The following is a 12,452-nucleotide window of genomic DNA, read 5'->3' as shown; positions in this document are numbered from 1 at the left end:
TGGTGTGAAGCAGTGATGATAGGTGCAAATATTGAGGGGGACTTACTGCCTTTACCTTCAGGCATCTACATCTGGACTAATCATCCTAAATTTCTTTTGCAGTCATGGGAGAGAAATAGGCATTTTTAGGGTGGAAATCACTGGACCTATTTTAAATGTCTGCTTTTAGTATGGGATGACTTATAAACTACTCCCTTGGAACTTTACAGGAATTACTCATATGCGTAAGCTGTAGTTCTTCTATAATATTTTGGGAATAAAGTCCTAGGATGTAAATGCCCTGAGGGCACTGTCACATAGGGATCACTTCCCTCTTGCAGACAGGGGCTGAGCTTCCACTGGCAGACTTGCTGTCAGTCATTCAACATTTGGAGAGTCTGAACATGCTTCCTGAAGGACTGATATATGCTGCTTCACTGGACTGTGAATAGGATATTTAATCCAGAATTCAGAGAATATATTTTAGACTTGAGGATTTCCCAAAATAAATAATAAGTATGAGAAATTCTGGTCCCAGACTGGATGGCTGAGAGCACTCCTGGTTTCACATTAGGCTCCCTGCTTTCCTGTCTGACTCCTGTGAGTTTTGATTTAAGGGTTCTTCCATTTTCTGTTGGCATCAATTTTGGAAGTTCTTTCACTTCTGTGTCATTCCAACTTTGCCAGACTCCACGATATTTTTCGGGTGAAAAAGGAGTGAAGAAGCTATGGTAATTGACCTGAATACATAGTTAGGTAGTGTGCACATGTGTTTTAATCAGATCGTGAATTCAGATTTTGACATAAGATGCAGAGATTACTGTACTAACAGCTGAGCGCTTTAAGCACCAAGTACTTGTACCTATCCCAAAAAGCCTCTGGCTGAGATGTACCTTCTTGTAATTGACAAGATATTTGCACGAGAAATTTGGTGTTTTGCCAGGAGAAGCCAAGTCTGCCATGTGATACAGAGGTATTGCTTTGATAAACTGTTAAAGTTTTCATATAACACTAAAAAAAACACAGCTGGAAGATGTTTATGGTACCTTCCTCTGTGCAAGAGCGCTGACTTTTTAAACACAGCTTTTAAAGTATTTACCTTCACCTTTATCTTGCATTTAACACTCAACAGCAAATTAAATTTTGCTGTAAAGTTCAGTGCTGTGCCAAGTATTCAAAATTTAAGATCCATGGGGTGAATAGTTCTTTTTATAGATTTCCCTACTTCCCCCCCCCCTTGAATCTTTACAATAATAAAACGGTTGTGGGATTTACAAGACGTTAATAGGCAGAGGCTACTTTGAACTTGTGCAAGGAGGGCTGTGTTGCCTGTTTTTTCAGCTGTACTTTACAAAGGTACATCTGAACTATTTTTATGCACATTCCTTGTATAAATTTTATCTGAAGAAAAATGATTTATTGAGATACTCTGTTTGAATTTCATAGAGCTCTTGTTTTATGTAAACATTGGATTTAACACTGATTTTAAGGACAATTTCATGTGTTGAAAAAACAAGGTTTATTAGTTACAGTATAGTAAGCCTAGTTTAATGTTGTTCTACTGTTTTATTTATAAGCTAGGTTGAGTTTTCAATAATTATGCCTAATGTATATTACTAAATGGGGGGTTTGTTCTGTTCTTTTCAAATCTTTTTCACTGTTCTCCAGCGCATTAAATCTGGCAGAGATGGCAGCGCACGTAGCCGCAGAGAAGGAAGTGCTGGTGGTGGTAAGTACTTAATGCCTCTGCTTAAATATCAGATTTGTCAGGATCCTAAAGAAAATAGTTTTTCTTAAAGTGTTTGTAAAACTTGCTTACATTCTGAAATGCACACAAATAGGTAACGTACAAGTACTTCACAAATTTTCATATTTTTGATTATCTCATTGCTGTATGAAAGCTCAACGGGTATAGCAGCATGGATTTGATCTAAGATTTGAGCTTTATATACAGATCTCAGTGTATTCCTAAAGCTAAATTTCTGCTTCAGTACTGTGGACTTGAATGTTTTTATCCCATTAACTTTGGCATATTCGCTATAAGGAATCATTTATTACAACAAAACAGAACATAAACGCTATGAAAACCAGGAATTCATTGTGTCTTTATTTAACATAGAGAAAAGAGAATGTTGTGCCCACCATCTAGTCTATTACATTAGATGTTTTGTTACAAGTTCAAGAGTCTATTTTGTGCAACCAGCTCTGTAATAAGAAGACACCCATACTGTCTTTGAGCTGCTTCTTCCCCTTTTCCCAGTGTGGCAGAGCTGAGTCTTCCATAGAGGAAAGCTTGTGCTCTGACTACAAAGTCTCTCTGCTCCTATAGATTTACAATGCTGACTTTCATAAATGTAAAACTCTAGCAATGTAAGTCTGGAAACTGGCCTGCTTTGTCTTTTCTACACTAGGTAGTGTGCATATTGCAGAGCTAATGATTTTTCCCCCCCATTATTAAATCCATGAAATGTTAGTAATGTTAAACCTAACTGTTCCCCACCGGTGCTCTAAGGAAACTGGCAGACTTGGGCTCATTCAGCCATCTAGAAAAAAATCCATTTTGACCCAAATAGGAAATGGTTTCTTTGTATTCTATGTTTGATTTATCTTCATATTGGTGGGTCTCAAAAAGATATCCCTAATAAATTCTTGCCTCTTTTCTTTTCCTTTTACAGAGAAATAATTTATGGGATATTTTTTTTATTTGGTAATTTTATTTCTCCACCCACCTAGCAGATGCTTTACTATATTTATCCAAGTCTGTAGGGTCATGAAAAGTTATGGAATTACTACTGTAATCTTAAAATGACCTTAGAATGCCACTACGCTTATGAATATTGCTTTCCTGAGTTCTCCAAGGGTTAAGAATGAGCGTTGGATGCTTGAGAGGGATCTCACTCGTTTTTCAGCTCAGTAGTTTCACTAGAGAAGCTTTTAAATCATTGCTTGATATGTAAAAAAAACCACCATTCACCTAGGATTGAATTTTACCTATTCTGGGACTCAGGCCAAAGTAATTCTTGGGGTGAAATTCCTTATTTTGGTAACAGAAAGAGATGGAAACATTTCTGGACTCTCCTTTGTTACATCAGCCCAGTGATCAGGCAACCAGCTAGAAGTGCCAGCAAAACAGGGGTGTGAGACAGCATCAGTCCCTGTTTTCTGTCATGAAGTGAAGATCCACTTTGGCTTTTAATAAATAGAACCGAAGAGCAGCACTGGTAGCAGGCAGGGTATTTACAACTGTGCAATATGTTGCATCAGGCATATGGGCAAATGATACAAAGGGTCTCTTTTCTTACAGCTATATTTTGTAATTACCCCTACCCTCATTAGTGAAAACATGGCATGTTACCAGGAGAGAGTTGTCATTAATTTAGCAAAAGAGGATAGAAATAATTACCAAACTGGAAAGATGCTAAGACAGCATTAATCCCCCAAACTACCATTTTATCAATACTTCTTTTAAAGAAAAAAATACCTATTGAAAGTTGTCTTTTTAAAAAAAAATAAAATTTGAAATTAAAAAATCCCCTCCCCTCCCCTCCAAACTTGAAAACATGAGAACTTTGACTACAAGCTCTAGTAATTCCATGGCATTACTTTTTTCCCCCCATAACCAGAGTACTGGGAGAAGAGAAAATACAAACATTTAGGATGATAACATAGAGAGGATGAGAGGGTAAGCAGGGACAGAAGTGACCTAGAATTTGTCCTATTAATAATTCTTAGATCATTGCTCAAGATTTTAAGTCAAATGCATGAAAGAATGGGGGAAAAAAAGAGTTTGGTAACAAGTCTGTATAAGAGCGTGTTTGCAAAATCTCTGTTACACAATTTCAGTGCCAAAGATCCAGCCTTTCTGGAAATGACTCAGCAAACAAGCAGTGGTACAAAGAAGGTGCTGTATTGAGCCTGGAGTTAACTTTCTGCTGGGATTTCTAATTAAAATTTATAGTGAAATGTACCGCTTACATATATTTTTAGAAGGAGTCAAAGGCATTATACATTTTTTTAACTAGTAATGTTGACTCTGGGGAACCTTATCAGTGAAGAAGCTGCAGATGTTAACTACTAGGTCTGCTTTTTACTGAGGATGACTGAGAGAAACCTGAAGACCCAAGCTTATTTTGTCCAATATTAGGCATTATTCACCTGGGTTATGAGTCTGTATTTTGCAGTGTAAGAAACTTTTGTACATGGCAACTTTTGTACATGTGTGAAGACACATATGAAATACACACACGGGCTATTTTATTTCAGAATCTTAGTACACTTTTGGTAAGTTAATGGCTTCAAAATAATAATAATAAAAAGAAACATTTTGTATACATTTTAGGCTTAATCTTTTTCCAGTGGTGTTGCCAAGACCAAAAGGAATCATTTTCCTACACTGTATGAAGGATTTCCCATCATTACTGAAGCCAGTGAAGCGTGGAATCCTCCTTAGTTTAGTACTTCCTAGCTAAATTAAAGTACTTGGTAGCTAAATGCACTGTGTGTACATTCCAAATATTTTAGGTGGCATTCCTAACAGGTATTTTCTCCATAAGTATTTTGTCCCTATATAGTTATTTATATTAGGAGTATTAATAATTCAAGCTTCATTGTTTTAGGAAATATGATCTATTTTAAAGAGGAAGCTAAGAGGAAAGAGAACTAAGTCAGTAGGGTTTGTACTTAATAGGATACCTACTACTTTGTCAGTACAAGTTAAAATAGAAGGAAAATAAACCAACAACAAAACAAACAAACAAAAAACTCTAAAAACCTGAAGGGAACTAACAGTACCTCTGAGTTCTCAAAGATTTCCTGTTCAACAAGCTTCTCTTGTCTTCATACTCATGTTTTTGTGTTTTGCAGAGATGTGATACTAGCATCCAGATTTGGAAGTTAGGACATTGTGGTGTTTACTACCCTAAAATATTTTTACTGTTCAATAGCATAAGGCCTTTCATAGATAAGGGAAGGTATGACCTTAAGGAATACATTACTGTAGCAGTGTTTACTTGGTCTCTGCATTTGCTCTGCTCCCTGAATGGGGAATTTTGTACTGGATGAGAGGGGACTTTTGTACTGCCCGAGAGGAGCCATGCAGTCTCGGGCAGGAGCCCAAAGCAGCAGTGTTGAATTCAGAAGATGAAAGGCTGAGCCCTTTGCATTCCCCTTGTTACCTGAGCCTGTCCACATGAATTTGGGAAGGAAATGGTGCAAGAATAAATTAGGTATCTTTTTCCCTTTTTCATTTCAGCTGTGAAATGGCAAAAGGGGTTTGTCTGTCCCATATTCTAACACCCTTTACCAGCACATTTCTCATATAATATGCAAACATATTATAGATGTTAGGGCAATAAGCACCCCAAATAATCTTCGCTGTGATTGAGGCATGAGATTCTTTTGTTATCCTGCATCCAGGACTTCATGATCACTTATATTTTCTAGGTTCTGTGTGCCTGTTGATGCCTCATTAATTACAAAATATTGTGAGATGGTTCCATTGGTTGTATGTACAAAAAAGCCCCCAATCTTTTATTTTTATAAACAGTGAAAATTATTAAATGAAGAGAACATTTTAATGTCTTCTGCATCTGAACTCACCTAAGTTAACTTAACTGACATTCCAGAAACAATGTTCATTCAACAGAATTTCAAATCAAAATGAACTGCAGCGCAGTTAAAAATTGTATCTGCTTCCCATGTCATTTCTTGGTTTTAAGATAATATTTTGCCTGTTACACTGAACGTACTGTTCTCTTTAGTCAACCAAAACCAAAGCCCTCTCTTCTCCAAAGGCGGTGCTCTTCATCCTGAATATGAAAGATGCACAGAGCTGCATTTAAACACATTCTGGATTTAGTGAAGCATCTGCAGTGTTTAAAGGTGTTAGCCCACTATGCAATTCATTACATAAACATTTTACAGAGGAGGTAGACTACCAAACCAGCCTGCAGGAGTCTCATCACTGTAATTGCAACTGGTTAGAGTCCTTTAAAAAATAAAAACATTGGATTTCATGTGTTGAAGCGATATACACATGGGTATCTTGCTAAGTAGGAAGTTCAGAAACTCTTACAAATATTTGCAATCTTTTCTGCTAGATATCACTGCTTAAGGTAGGATTACTCCAAAATACAATTAATTTTGCAGAATGTTGCTTTATTCATTATTCTGTCATGTAAAGTTAATAATTTTTAAAAATAAGTTTTATATTTTGATTAATTTTTAAAATTGTATGTGGAAGAATTAGTTCAAATTAGTTCTTGTATGGAAGTTGAAGAAATATGAATAAACAGAACATATTATAATACAGCAATTTAATTAAATATCTTAAATATATCATTATGAGCATGACTTTTAAGCAGATAAGAGGAAGGAATGCACTGTAACAGATAACAGCATGTAGTGTATATTATTTATGTCTTTATATGCATAGCTCCCAGTTAATGCTATTGCACACAAACTGAAGGGAAGGTAATGTCAGCATGATAATCCAAATCTCAAGTTTAATCATTTTACAGAGTAAATGTATTTATAAATCAAGTTTTGAAAATACATTGACCAGCTCTGCTTAATCAGTTCCTCTTGCTTTTTTGAACTGAAATCTGGAGCCACGTTCCTGCAGTCAGTTTATGTGGTGTTGTCCACGTTACCAACCTGGAGTGAGTACACTGGAACTGGCTTCCGCGTGAGATACAGTAATAACATACCTTTTAAATAAAAGTACAATAATGAGCATGTATTGCTCGTATTTATAATGCGCATGTATTAATTGCAGTGAAGGTTTTCTTGGATACAGAGAGCAATTTAGTCAGCACTGGTCTTCCATTATTCAAAATCTTTATTTAACTAGGAGTGTGTGTTTGTACAGTTACTAGCGTAATGCAGATAGAATTCATTTGCAGTTTGAGAAACGTCTACCTGTAGTCCTTTGATGGCAAGTGCAATCACATAGATGTTAACACTCAATTTTGTACTATTAGAGAAAAACTCCACAAAAAATTCTTTCATCCAGAGTTTTTATTATTATCCTTAGTCCCAATGTTACCTTTAGTTTTTTCTTTTTCAGAAAAAGTTAGTTTCATTCCCATAATCCAAAGGCTGGAATATGTATAAAATCTGTGGCCAAATTATATATGTATACTGAATAGAAATGTATAGATGATTTATCTGCAAATAGAATGTAGTGATTTCAGGATGAAATTTAAACTTCTGGCAGATCGTGCTATATGGTCAGCAGAATTTTTAATAGCTGCTGTTTTGGCAGCTAAATCCTGTATCCCATGGCAGAGCGTCAAGAAAAGCCTTACCCCAAGTGGCTCAACAATTAGGACATTCCTCCTGAAAGATGGAACTGTGGTTTTGAACTCCCGTAGGGGAAGACGGGCACTGAAGCCAGATCTTTCACTCCCTGAGATGCTGCCTGACACCTCTGCGTAAGGTAGATGGTGTTGACCACCTCCTATTCTCTTCCAGATGTACTTTAAAATGAAAGATGCTGCTTTTGCACATTTTCAGGTGTGTTCAGAGCGTAGTGCAGTCTGGGGAGACTTGATGTGGTTTTGCATATTAGTTTAATTTAAACGAACTGTGGGCTGCTACCAGAAGATATGTTAGCCTTCCCTTTGCTCTTGCTATAGATTTAATGGTTATATAGAGGCAAAGTGAGCTTCATTACTTTGCTGATCCTCTTGAGAAAAAGTTTTCATTAGGTTAGTTTTAACCATACCAGTAACCTGCTCCAGCACAGCCTGCTACCACTTGCCAGTGTGTGGAGGGGGATGTGTTGCAGGGCAGAAAGGGCAGGGTGCTCCTTTCTGTGGTGAGGTGGGACTAGACCAGTAGGTTCAGAGTAAATGAAAGGTGGAGCTCCTTACCTCAGGTTGTTACCGATGCAAAAATTTCACATGCGCTCAAGGGAAGACTGAACAAGTTCTTGGAGAATAAGTCAATCAATCCATTATTAAATATCAAGAGCCACCCTCTTCCCCCAAACGCATGTTTGATTTACAAATTGTTGGAGGCTAGGAGATTATTCTTGGAGAGATACAGTATATGCTTACTCTACTTATGATGCTCTTACCTAAGCATCTTGTTGGTTTTTTTGTATGCAGTTTACATCGATCTTTAATCTAGTAAGGCATCCATATGTTCTTACTGCTCAAGTGTTAAGAGGGCACTGCGCCCGTAGACACTTACGCTTCATAGTTTTTTCCAGGGTGTGTTTAGTCAAGGTGGGATGTACTGGTCAAATAACTCACTGCTTCTGGAAAGAACAGTCCAGCCCCCCATAGCTAGCACTTCTTTCCCATTCTTGGACATACATTCTCGCTGCTTCCTTTGCACTACTTTTAGCATTAGTCTAACCCTTTGGTGAGTTGGTTCAGTTCATTAAATGCAATAAATAATGTGTTTGGGAAACTGAATCAAGTCCAAAAAGCTACATTTGTATGAACATACATTTGCTTGCTGTAACAGCACTCATAATTCCATTTGCTGTATTGACTTACGAACTGAAAGGGGAGCCTGGGAACCAAGGTCATACGCTGAACATCCTGCAGGCATCTTCCTACACAGGATGGCCATTTTGGGCAACTCAATCATAACAATAAGCGCTTAATGGACTTCAAACCTGTGCAGGGGGGTGGCAGTTGATGAGGTTTAGATACTTCAAGGGCTGGAGGCCTAAAGTTGGACCACCAGATGGGAAGAGAAAAGGGGGGAAATTTGGCTTCAGATTTTGGACTTGGTGCTTCATTCCCTTCTTGGATGTAGCCCTAATAAAACTTAAGGGTCCTAGGATATCCAAGAAAGCTTCTGTTTTCAGTTATTTGTTTTAGAGCAGTAAGATGTACGGGTAACTTCTGGGTATTAGGTTTCTTCCAGCCATCTTGGTTTGTCTTCCATCCTTCCTTTCTAAATTATTTTAGTTAATGTAAAATCATTTACCTTCCTCTGGTAGTATCACTAAACCTCATGTGTTTTCTCCTTCAAAAGTTGAAAACTTTTGATATGCCATCTTTTATTTTCACTATACCCAGTTCTTCCTTTCTGGAACCAATCAGTTAAACCTATGGAGTTTCTTTGACTAGTTCAGTCTTCCCCTAGTGTAATTTCTGCTCAGGCCTGTCCAAAGCCCACTGAAATCAAGAGGTGGCCCTTTTGTAATTTCTCAGCCCTTTGGTTGAGCCCCCCCAGTCAAAACTATTGATTCCTTTCAATTTCTTCAAATCCTTAAGAATTCACCTCTTCCATGAAACCAGACATGAACATGAGAATTGATCCAAGGAAGATTAATGTACATTAAAATAGATTTTCCTTACTTTGAAGTTTCAACTGTAATCTGTGGCTAGTAAACATATTAACTGTTCCACGTGTGACTCTCTTGGAGCAGAGACATTGTCTTCCAATTGAAGACTGTGTAAATTGAAGTCTGCAATAGTATTTATAGAGAAAGAAAGGTTTGTCATCTTTGTGGAAGCTGTTGTTTTGGGGTTGGTTTTTTTTTTTAGTAGCAATATTTATAAAAAGAACACTTATAGTAAATAAGACAATGGAAATCTGTCGCCAAGTCTAGACTTTGTAACTAACATTTGCTGAATGAAACCCATTTTTCCTCCTTACAGATGGAGAACCTTTAATAACAACATTGTTTCGTGTTGTAAATGAGCATGCTTGTATTTGGCTGCATGGTATGTCCTGCCTTGTAAATACACCAAGCCAAACATGAAACATTTTCTCCTAGGAGAAAAAAAATGCATAAAAATTTGTTGTAGCAGACAAGATTGAAAGCTTGCCATGAATGTGAAAAAGAGATTCAGAGGTGAACAGAATATTTAAAATGTCTGGAATACTGCTGTGGCAAGAGAATGTTAATCTGATGTTGTCTGGGCACGAGGCAGCCCTCGGAGCCGACACATTCCTTGGGGCCCTGCTGCAAACCCAGCTGCCAGCACAGTGTTTACAGCACGATGCGGGGCCAGTATGGTCTGTATACACAAACTGTGCCTGCCTGCCATGCAGACAGCACATGCCAGTTACGCTCTTCTAATTAAAAGCAAAGTTAGTCTTGTGTTTAACTTTGACAGTATGGAACAGGTGGATCATTCTATTATATTAGTAAGCACACCGACATATGAAATACCCATATACATTGTGACAGTGTTTATATTTATCATGCTTATTTTAACTCCAAAATGTGACTGTAATTTATAAGCAACCGAAATGTCAGCATTTAAAGCAGAAATATTTTAATGTGTTTACTCCAAAGTAAATAAGGCTGTATATATATATTTTTTTTTTTTTAAATTAAAGCACATGTGTGTGGACAGTGTCCATTGGGTTTTAATGGCCACAATTACAAATGAGTACTGTATCCATCATGAAAAGATGGTTTCATCAAAATCTTGTTTGACAGATAGTAGCTGAATTTATGGTGTTCTTGTATCATGATTTCACAGAACATAACAGCATGTTATTTGTCTTCAACTCTTTTTTTCTTTCCTTTTTTTTTTTTCCCCCCAGATAGTGGTGGTACCAAAGGGGAAAGACTGAGTGCCAAACTAAAAGCTTTGCCTGGGACAAGTGAACCCTATGAAAGCAGTGGCAGTAAAGAAATAGGCAAGTGGACATCTTATATCTTCTTACTTTCCTGGCCCTTAAAGAGAGGGAAGATGGAAAAAATAAGTTATTGGAAGAGCATGTAAAATTAGACAATTAAGAAAACATCTTCCTCATGAAATAAATATGAAGAATGGCTTTAGCTTCATTGTTCAGAGCCCACTATAAAGTAAATTAAGAAACATGGCCCATGTTAAATATTTATTACTTTTGATATCTGTCTGCTGCACCCTTTAGTCAGTTTTGTTGTTCTGCAGTCATAAGTTCTTCACTAAGACTGACTTTTCAGAGGGATTTAAAAACCCAAATCCATGTGGAACGTGGTACTTCCTAAAATGCCCTTCCTTAACCAACTCATCAGTCTTGCTGTGACATGTACTTTTCTAAAGTCTTTTTCTCACTTAACGACTGAAATAAAATAAAGAGAAATTTATTTTTTAAAAAAGAATGGAAGAGAAAAAACAAGCTTCTGTCACTAGCGCTCAGGTACTTTGCTCTTGTGCCGTGTCTCGCTGCCTGAAAGCTGTATCTTGTTCTCCTTCAGTGCTTATATGCTTTTCTGGTCTGCATTTCAAAGTCAGTGTACAGATGCGCAATGCTAAAACTCACTCTTGTGTTTGATTGTATCTGTTTGAAACAAAGCTGAAATTACTTGGAGGTGACTGTTTCAAATGTATTTATTTAAACCCTAGATGCCTCCTACATAGATCCACTTGGCCCACAAGCAGAAAGACCAAAAACTGCAGCAAGAAAAAGAACTGAGGAAGATGACTTCGCTGATGAAGAACTAGGAGAGGATTTGCTTCCAGAATAGCATATGGTCCAGTCATAATTTTTTATCCTTTTAAAAGTTTTAGCAGAAAAACTTTCATCCATGATGCTTTTGTAGTGGATTTTCATAAAATACTTGTGAAATACTTTGGATATGTGGTATCTGATATTAAAACCATGGATTTGAAGTTGCAGTGTCTCTTTTAATTGATTTTTAAAAAAGAAAGGTGAGGTTATTTTACTCATGCATAAAAAACTTCACCTTTCGATGCAACACATCAAAACAATATTATAAGGTTGGAAGTTCCATATCCTTCATCCAAAGCCAGAATTTATTTAAGGCTTGTGAATTGACTTTCTGAAAATGTTGGATATGACCGCGGTCACCTTTAAGGCCCCCATTCAGCAAAGTACTTAATACCGATACTGAAGAAAGCATCTTAATTTTGGTCTATGTTTAGCTGAATTAGGGCCATTTTGCAGTCTCTTGGCAACGTCCTAGGTGTTTTTGCAGTTACAAAGATGAGGTTTTTATTTTTTGTATTTTGAATGGTCAGAGTGGGCAGGGTTTCAGTGTAGTTTGTTCAGAATTGCTGATAAGACTTCAGCTTTTGAATCTCATGTTGAGGATTGTGGCACTGACTACACAGAGGAAGCTTTCTACAGCCTAGGTTGACCACGTGCAAAGATGTTGGTTACAGAAATCATCATTTTGCTTATGAACAAAACAAGTTTGATGTGAAGTCATTGAGACATACTAAATAGGAACGTGGGATTCCTGATTTATATCACTTCTCAGAGATAAAAATACTAGTCAGGTGTTCAGAATTTCTTTCTACAGGATGGAAAAGAGCATGAGAAGGAACTGGATGCCACCTGTCTTATTTCTGCAAGTCTTTCCCATGCTGCAGTTCTTTCTGAGCAGGATGACAGAAAGGAAAAAAAGACGACCTCATCTACTGCAGGTAGGGACAGAAAGGGAAAGAATGGATGGCTTATGTGGCTAAAGAACTTGGATACCACTCTGCAGTGGTACCACTAACAGTCTTTGGCTTTTTGATCGTTCAACTCGGCTAAGGAGACCT

At 37.2% G+C, this 12,452-nt stretch overlaps 1 protein-coding gene across 2 annotated transcripts in view; it reads left to right on the top strand.

The window, feature by feature from the left end:
• The window catches only part of IFT88 (intraflagellar transport 88), a 46,464-nt gene extending 34,909 nt beyond the window's left edge, over positions 1-11,555 (top strand). For both annotated transcript variants that reach the window (XM_014966188.1, XM_014966189.1), the window contains exons 24-26: positions 1,648-1,708; positions 10,501-10,596; positions 11,289-11,555. In XM_014966188.1, coding sequence (XP_014821674.1) covers positions 1,648-1,708; positions 10,501-10,596; positions 11,289-11,410 — 279 coding nt within the window. In that variant the 3' untranslated portion in view covers positions 11,411-11,555. The remainder of the gene's footprint in view (positions 1-1,647; positions 1,709-10,500; positions 10,597-11,288) is intronic.
• The last annotated feature ends 897 nt before the right edge of the window (positions 11,556-12,452 follow it).

The sequence above is a fragment of the Calidris pugnax genome, unplaced genomic scaffold (assembly GCF_001431845.1).
Source record: "Calidris pugnax isolate Ruff unplaced genomic scaffold, ASM143184v1 scaffold20, whole genome shotgun sequence".
Classification (NCBI taxonomy): domain Eukaryota; kingdom Metazoa; phylum Chordata; class Aves; order Charadriiformes; family Scolopacidae; genus Calidris; species Calidris pugnax.
The sequence above is the reverse complement of the archived record's forward strand: the minus strand, read 5'-3'. Positions and strand labels throughout refer to the sequence as shown.